Source organism: Nicotiana sylvestris, chromosome 4, assembly GCF_000393655.2.
Source record: "Nicotiana sylvestris chromosome 4, ASM39365v2, whole genome shotgun sequence".
In the NCBI taxonomy this organism is placed as follows: domain Eukaryota; kingdom Viridiplantae; phylum Streptophyta; class Magnoliopsida; order Solanales; family Solanaceae; genus Nicotiana; species Nicotiana sylvestris.
Genome location: NC_091060.1, coordinates 59,657,296 through 59,666,516, shown reverse-complemented (window position 1 = coordinate 59,666,516; position 9,221 = coordinate 59,657,296). Strand labels below are relative to the sequence as shown.

At 39.2% G+C, this 9,221-nt stretch overlaps 1 protein-coding gene across 1 annotated transcript; it reads right to left on the bottom strand.

Annotated features, from left to right (window-relative positions):
* Positions 1-2,519: 2,519 nt before the first annotated feature.
* LOC138889593 (uncharacterized) lies at positions 2,520-3,335 on the bottom strand. The gene has a single exon (XM_070172926.1). It carries the CDS (start codon positions 3,333-3,335, stop codon positions 2,520-2,522), a length of 816 nt encoding a protein of 271 aa, XP_070029027.1.
* Between the last annotated feature and the right edge of the window lie 5,886 nt (positions 3,336-9,221).

Here is a 9,221-nt window from a genome sequence, read left to right as displayed (position 1 = left end):
CCATCGGGCCATAGTCCCCAAGGGGACATTTATTTTCTTTCTTTGTCTTTGTATATAGTGCTTTCACAATATGCTGTAAATGGAGCTTGTATTTTATTACATGTATGTATAAGGGGGAAACCTCGCAATTTTGTATTTTCCAGGTTTCTTTTTGCCGAGATTTTGGCCAGATCAGTTGACCTTTGAGTTGGTAGGAATCCTTAGATTCGTGATATGACCCTGGGGCTCATTAGGTTGGCCCATAGGCTCTTACATACTTGGTCGATGTGACCTTTTATGTGGAATGGCGATAATGGCTCTTATGCCTTGGGCCGGATGTGGCCTTTTTTAGTGTGGGCTGGCGACAATGGCTCTTATGCCTTGCTCTTAGGCATATTTAGTTAACTATTTTGGGTTCAGTCTCCGAATCGGGCTACAACTCGAGCTCATTTGACCCTCAAGTTTTGTATTTGTGCGGGCTAGCAAAAATGGCTCTTATGCCTTGGGTCAAAGCGACCTTTTATGTGGGCTGGCAATAATGGCTCTTACGCCTTGGGTCAAAACGACCTTTTATGTGGGCTTTATTTTTCCCTCGATAAGGATTTAAAAATAGTATTTTCCTGACTCTTCGACGGCTTAATAAAATCCTCCAGTGCAGGTCATTATATGGCGATGATCGAGCACCTCGGGAGGTTTGGCTCGGAGGCTGAATATCTCAAACCCGATGTTTAGGAGCTGACACGGTCGAAGATCTTTTTCCTGTATCGAGGGTATCCTGTTTAACCGGTTCTTTTCGAAGTAGATTTTAAGTAATTGAAGGCCTGTGATTTCGTAGCAACGGTCGCGCGTCCACGAGTCGTGTTAGTTCGGCTGGTACAGCCTTGTGACCGGAGTCATTTGTATTCAGTCGGTGCCTTTAAGTCCCGATTGAAGTAGTTTCCGCATCTATATCGAGGTTATGCCTTTTTAGGGGTCTTACAAGTTCGATATATAGCCGAAACTTTTAGATTCTGTTTATGCCTTTAGTGAGATCTTACAAATTTTACATTCCTTTGAGGTCTTACTGTTTTGGATACTTGGTACAAGTATTGTTTATGCTTTGCTTGAGGTCTTATAGATATTGCTGTTGCTTTATGTAGGTTTACAAGATCGAGTCTGCCCGCTCGGGGTCTTATGGCCTTGGTTTTTTTTAATGAAAGGCGATTATCGACAGTCCCCGAGTCATCGATGGTATCTTGGCTCAGAAGCCGTTACTTGTAAACTTTGTATTGCCTCATTGAGGGCTTATGATTTCGGAGATCCCGACCCTAAGGTCATGCATTTTTTGAAACTTTGACGCTAGTCCCCGAGTATTCGGGGCACTTTTCGGCCTTGGAGATGTTTCGTGACTTTCATGTTGCCTCATTGAGGGCTTATGAGCTTGGAGTCTTGACCTAGAGGTCGTTAAGGTGTTGAATTGTTGACGCCAGTCCATGAGTGTTCGGGACATTTTCGGCGGAGGAGTCGTTTTTGCGAAGGTGCCGAGTTTCATTTTGGAGTGTGAGATGCTTTGATAAAAGATATTCTTCAATTATTTGGTACAAGCATACATGTTTTCGCCATCGGGGGCCTGACTATACGGACATGGTTCGTTCGACCGTTTGGCCCGGTACATCATTTTCCTATTGGGACCCCATTTGGCGTTTCTTGGCTTTTTCGAGCGGACGGACTTCCGGGGGGATGCCCCCAATGTTCGAGGTTGATTGTAAAAGAAACATTGAATACTTGTTGAGTATTCCATAGGTAGCATGTGGATGTTTCCTCATTAAAAACCTTGCTGGTAAAACCCTTTTCGGGATAAAAACTCGGTCGAAGGAAAAGAGTGTAATCGATGCTTTAAAACCTTAAGGTCTTCGGATTGGGTTAGAGCTTTGACTACTTTGATCAGGCACCTGCACAAAGGTTAACATTAAATATAAAATGAAAAGGGAGATGGTTATACCTCAGTGGTGATGGCGCTTTTGAACCTTGGTATTCATTTGGAGGATGCGGTACGGTCCTTTATTCAGATATAACCAAAGGCGTGTCCCGTCATTGCTGTCTTATCGTCGATTTATTTCTTAGTCCCTCTACTAGAGGGGAATTTGGTGTTCTGGCTAGCGGCGGCTGTCTCAAACGATCATGTGGATGACATGTTGCGGCTTGTTTGCTTTGTTCTTTTTGGTTGTTTCCCTTTCTCGAAACTGATTTTTGGCTCGGTCGCTGAGGAATTCTCGAAGGTGACCATTGTAGAGCAACCGGGCCACTTCCTCCCGGAGTTGCTGGCAATCCTCGGTGCTGTGTCCGTGCATGTTGTCAAATTCACACACTAAGTTATAGTTCCTTTGTGAAGGATCTGATTCTACAGGTCTGGGCCATCTGGCATCTCTGATTTTGCTGATGGCAAACACGACGTACGATATATCAACATTGAAGTTGTATTCTAATTAGCGAGGTGCCTTTATCGGTCCTGCATTCCTATTGAACCTGACTCTGTTGATGAGTCCCCGAGGATTCTGTCCTTAGTATAACCTTTGATCGTTGCGAGGTGGGTTGCGCCTCGGGGCGTTCCTTTTGTCTTTGGTGTATGGCTGATATCTTTCCTTGTTTGGCTTTGGCTCCTTCGCCAGCAGCCTGCTTGGGTATACTGAGCTCATGGGGGCTCCTAGCTGGTCGTCTTCAACCCTGATTTTCGACTGGTATCGGTTGTGGACGTCCGACCAGGTCACGATGGGATATTCGACTAGATTCTCTTTCAGCTGCTTCGAAGCCACTGAGCTTCGCTCATTCAGAACTTGAGTGAAGTCCTGCATCGCCAAGTCATCAGAGACTGGTGGTAGTTCCATTCGTTCCGTTTGGAAGCGAGATACGAACTCTCGTAGCATTTTGTTCTCCCTCAGCTTGATCCTGAACACGTCAGATTTCCTTGTTGCTACTTTGATGGCACCGGCATGTGCCTTTATGAAGGAGTCTACCAGTATGGAAAATGAGTCTATGGAGTTAGGAGCTAGGTTGTGATACCACATCATGGCCTCCTTCGAGAATGTTTCCCCGAATTTCTTTAGTAAGACAGACTCGATCTCGTCATCCTTTATGTCGTTGCCCTTTACTGCGCAAGCGTAAGTAGTAATGTGTTCATTAGGGTCTGAGGTCCCGTTGTACTTTGGGAGTTCCGGCATTCTGAACTTCTTTGGAATGGGTTTCGGGGCCACTTCCTCTGGGAACAGCCTTTGTATGAACTTCTTTGAATCTACACCTTTCATGACCGGGGGTACGCCCGGAATTTGGTCGACCCTGGAGTTGTATGTCTCGACCTTCTTGTCATTGGCTTCTATCATTTTATCGCCCGATTCAATCCTTCTGGTGAGGTCCTCGAGCATTTTTACGATGATAGGGTTATTGCTCGATCTCTCCGGTACCTATTCGGCTGAGGGAGCTGTCCCTGGTGCTACCATTCTAGGAGTTTTCTGGTGACTCTCCAGCTGAGCAATAGCCAGCTGTTGTGCCTGCAACATTTCAAAAATAACATGAAGGCTAACCTCCCGTTCTTCCCGGGTTGGGATTTTCTAAGTTTCTTGTGGATCTCCTTGGCGTACACTCCTGTCAGTATGGGAGCTTACGTTAATGCGTTGGGCGTCGCATGAGACTGCATTCATGGGGATTGGTTTGGCACATTCCCAGGGTTTTTTGGTGGTACATCAACACCTAGAACACCCACACCGTTTTCTTTGTGGTCCTAAAGATTGTTGTTTTCACATCCATTCACTGAGTTAGACATTTCGACCTAAAATCGAAAATCTTGGACAAGAGAATGCGTGAAAGATAACTTGCATTATGTCGTAAAATCAGCAAGAAAATAATCACTATTATTTTTAGCCCCATAGTGGGCGCCAAACTGTTTACCGTGAAAATGGTAATAACAATTAAATTTTGTTATGGGACTCTAAATAAACGTGATCTATTTTTATGCTAGTTTTTAAGTAGTTGATGCTATGTATGTGAGCCTTAGAAACTAAATGAGAGTTACAGGTAGGGTGATAATCGAACCGATAGGCTAACGATCGGGGCCTCAAGCTTGTCGATTCGGGGGCCTCGAGGTCGATTCTGGAGCTTGGCTGGGAGCTATCGAGGGGGGTCGAAGTGTGGCTAACAGTTATAATAAAATTAACGGAGGCTCTTTATGGCCAATGATAAGCAATAAATGATGAAAAAATATGAAGATAATGAATGAAAGCAATAATATCAAAAGAATATGTAAGAGAGCAAAGAGAATGTTCTTGTATATTTCGCGTAGAGCAGTTGAAGCAACAAAGTTTTACAAAATGATAAGGAACTGCTTTATATAGGAGGGGAATCCCAACACAGTACAAAATACATTAATGTCAAAGAAGCGGAGAGGGGACAACTAGATGAAACCCTGATTCGGGTTTAGAGTAGCTCACTAGGCTCTGTTAGTCCTTTCCGTATGCCTTGGGAACTTCCCATTTCTACCATTATCACAATCATCACTGCCCTAAGGCCGGGTTTCGACGACCATCGAGGGAGGATACTTGGCCGCGACCTCGAGCCTTCGAGGTGATCTTTCGAAGTGCCTTATTGACGAGAAATTGGACCCTCCAATTTCACCGTATACACTAAGCATGGATAACATAATTAACGAAACAACATAGTACAGAGAAATAATTTCCACACACGTGCTTTAACCAAATGACAACACCTAGGTACTCGTCAAATCACATATACGTTGTCCCCACACTTACGTAGCAAATAGACAGATAAGTCCTAATCCCTCAAGTCAAGGTTAACCACGATACTTACCTTACTCTGCAACCAAATCAATGCTCAACCGCGACTTTACCTCTATAATTAGCCTCCAAACCAATCAAAACTAACCAAATATAGTTCAAATAATCTAAAATAAGCTTTAGAAGCTACCCACAAGTGAAAAAGATTTAATCTTTTATGTTTTTGAAAAAAGTCAACAAAAGTCAACCCCTGGCCCGCTTGGTTAAAATCCAAGAGACAAAAATCCAATTACCCATTCACCCCCGAGCCTGATTATGTTATTGTTTTCGAAATTTGACCTCAAGTTGACGTCTAAATCTCAATTTCTCCAAATCCGCAATTTCTATCCTAATCCCTAATTTCTACCATGAAAAAGCAAAGGTTAAAGGTTAAAATCAATGGGTGTTTATAGAAATGTAAGAAACAAGTTAAAATCTACTAACCTATGAAGTTAGTATGAAAAACCTCTTCAAAATTGCCTCTAAGCCAAGCTCAAACTTGAAAATGGTGAAAAATAACTTAATTCCCGACTTTGGGATATTATAAGCATTAGGCGTCAGGTGCTTTTCGCGTTCGTGAAGCACCTGACGCATTCACAATGCACAGCAGCCTGAATGTCCTACATGTTCGCGATGTACCTAACGCGTTCGCGAAGGCTTCACCCCCAAGCCTTCGCATTCGCGAGCCAGGGCTCGCCTTCGCGTAGAGTTCAAGACTGTCTCCCCCCAAAATCCCATAAACCTTCGCATTCGCGAGAGGACAGTCACATTCGCGGAGGGTAAGCCCTCCAATGCTTCGTGTTCATGCCCATTCCCTCACATTTTCTATGAAAAATTCCACCCCAGCCCCAAGTCCCTTTCGCAACTGCGAGAGTAGACATCAGCAATAGTGAAAAACCAGTAACTTCCTAAGTTTAAAATGGCCCGCTATCTGAAACTCACCCAAGCCCCCCGGGCTCCCAAACAAACATGTACACAAGTGTAATAATATCATACAACTCTCTCACATGATCAAAACACCAAATAACACCTAGAACTACAAATCAGACATCAAAATGCATGAAACTTTCAAAGAAACTCAAGAACTTCCAAATTCACAATCGAGCATCCGAATCTTATCAAATCAACTCCGTTTTGGACCAAGACAAGTCTTAAATAGTAAAATGAACCTGTAGCAAGTCCCGGAATCAAAATACGAACCCAGTAGCAATAAAGCCAACTTATGGTCAAACTTCGAAAATCTTTAAACCTTAAAATTGCTAGTTTTCAATAAATCACGTCAAATCAAGTTAGGGACTTCCGAATTCAATTCCGGTCATATGCCTAAGTCCAAAATCATGATATGGACCCACCAGGATTATCAAAATACTGACCCAAGGTTGTTTATATAAAAATATTGACCATAGTCAACTCAAATCATTTTTTAAAGCTAAAATTCATGTTTTCTTCAATTTTCACATAAAAACTTTCCAAAAAAGACACGGACTAAACACACAAATTGAAAAACATTAAAATGAGTAATCGAGGTCTCAAAACACTGTAATAAGTGCTAGAACTCAGAATGACATATCGGGTCATCACAGAGGGGGTGTTTTTTAGGAACAAAATCATGCTTGAAAACGTTGAGAGAAATTCACGCGCTTGATCAAGGATTTTAGATTTTTACTAAGTGAGAGAGAAATCAAGAAAATCGTGAAGGATAAAGAGATAGATAAAGATGATCGACACAAACTGGCATATTTTACGCTTTAACAAAAGAATACAAATTAAATTTGTATTTTGCTGTGAAATAAAAAAATAGCTATAAGTCATAATATTTTAAAAGTATTTTGGTTTATAATATATATAGTGCATTACTTTTCTATAGCATGTAAAATTTCAAAATATAAGGATTTTTCATAAAGTACTATAGTTTGGAGCCCTAGTAACTATAGATTGCCTAATTGGTAATACCACTATGTTCGAAACCATAAAATCGGAGAAACAAAGAAATGTTAGTTCAATAAATTAAACAAAACAAAAAATAATTCTTAGCCCACAAGTTGCTTGTGTGTCCTTAAGGAATTTAATCATCTCACTGTTGCCCATGGTGTTGGATTAATTCCCCCCCCCCCAGGATATAACGGAATAACTATTCTATGAAGCGACACCACAAATCACAGAACTTTAATGAACTCAACAAACGAAGCAAATCCACTTGACACTTATGATTATTTGGAAAAATAATGCAACAATGTAAAAAATAGGGGAGAAGATTTTAGATTTTTCATGTATGAAAATTGAGGCTAGGCCTCTAAATTTATAGACAATGAATGTGCGAGATGAAAGAGGTGCATTCAAAAGTTGCTCTTCCATTTTTCATTCCCATCCATTCACGAAATCTAACAATCCCCCACATGAATGGGGAATGGCAATATGTTTAAAATATATATGCAAAAGCTTGTGTGGCTTGCAAATAAGGATTAATCGCATCTAGATAAGTAGGTTTCCCTTGGAACTTTTCGTAGTGAACTTATGTCGGATATACTCGGTAAATCGGTAGATTTAATATATTTGTACCGTCGAGCTTTGGTGTATACCTAGACAACCATAAGTCACACATCAACCCTTAACCTTCTTTGTTTCTCATTGTTATGTTCGTTTCAGCCATGAACACCGCCTAATTTCATAAGTGCATAGAGAATTGGCTTACAATTTTTTTTTGAAGCGGCTTACACTTTACACTTATATAGGTGATTCCTAAACGTGTTATACCATAGATACAATACCCCATATCAAATGTAGAAAATATTAAAAAGCCTTAACGTTTTATCCTTGGTACTGAATATTGCCTCTTCACGAGAATGGACCAAACAAAAAAATATTTGACAATATTGAACCGTCATTAATGACTTTATTGGATCTCCTTGAACATATATCTTTGGCTCTCCAGTTTTCTAGGTAGAGTTACTACCACAATGTCTTGTCCTCGGCCATAGTCTCATTCCTCTCGATAATCTTTAACTACCTATCTAATTAGGTATTGTTTGTGGATCCGACATATTATCGCTTGACTTCACGTAGTCAATTATGATAATTCTCCTTAAAAGTAGTTGACTAACTGTTTTATGCCTTCGTCGAATATGACGAGATTTTTCGTTACATATAATGCTCCTAGACCTTCCTATTGTTGTTTGACTATCACAATGTGTGCAAATAGGTTCCAACAATTTCGGCCAAAATGGAATAACTTCAAGAAACTCTAGAGCCATTCTGCTTCTTCACCGACAATGTCTAAGGTTGTAAACTCAGCCTCCACTGTAGAGCGAGAAATACACGTTTGTTTAGACGATTCCAAGACACCGGTCCTCGACTGACTGTCAAAAATATATCCATTGTTGATTTAGAAACACTCAAACCAATGATCTAATTTGCATCACTATACCTCTCTATTATCGCAGGAAACTTATCATAGTGCAAAGCATAAATTTTGAGTATATTTCAAATATCTCAAGACTCATTTCAATATCTTGACAGTTCAATGCAAACTTCCTTATGTCATAGACTAATATGTCTCGACATTATATTGCAAATCAGATTATTGACTACATTTAATGTAGCAAAATTACATTATAACAACAGTTAGAATGGTTGGCATCAGTTGTGGCCACAACCTTTTAATATATAACACATTTCTCAACCACTTCACTTTTTTTTCTATAGCATTTTTATGCTATTTATTCTTATCTCAAAATGCAATACAAGTCTACATGATGTGCAAATTATAACACCTTCATTCATGAAATAAATCCAACTTGCTATGGATTTTTGTCATTTTTATCATTTGGTTTACCATATTGTAGACCAACATATTAATATATTCGTTCCTAAACGGTCATGTCTGTGAAAATTCACAACCTTCCAGGTGACACCCTTTCATAAATGTTTAAGAAGAAACACATCCTTTCTAGAAAGGCACGTGAACAACTTTCAAATTAATAGTTTCATCAGCTAGTCATCACTAAGATTGAACAAGCAATAAATTTACTAACTATTATATCAAAAAAATCTAAATAATATATATTTATATATATTCAAAATTTTTTACTCATATTATATATATATATATATATATATATATATATATATATTCAAAATAGTGCATATGCATCATCATTTGGTTTATTAGCATATACAAATATTTTTCATAATTTTTCTATAATTTTTAAAGACTTTAAATCAATTTATTTCCGTATTTTATTATATAAATATCCAGTAATTATCCTACAAATTATTTTTTATGATGATTTAATCATCTAAACTTATCATTTATATCAACATAATGTTTTAAATAATTTTCAGTGCATTTTTTATAATTACATTTGCATTTTAGGGGTAATTGCATATTTTTGCAATAATAGTCCATATTAATGTATAATTACATTATTTATGCAGAAAATG

Excerpts from the sequence above, each read along its gene's own strand:
- LOC138889593 (XM_070172926.1), bottom strand. The coding sequence starts at position 3,335 with ATGATAGAAGCCAATGACAAGAAGGTCGAGACATACAACTCCAGGGTC.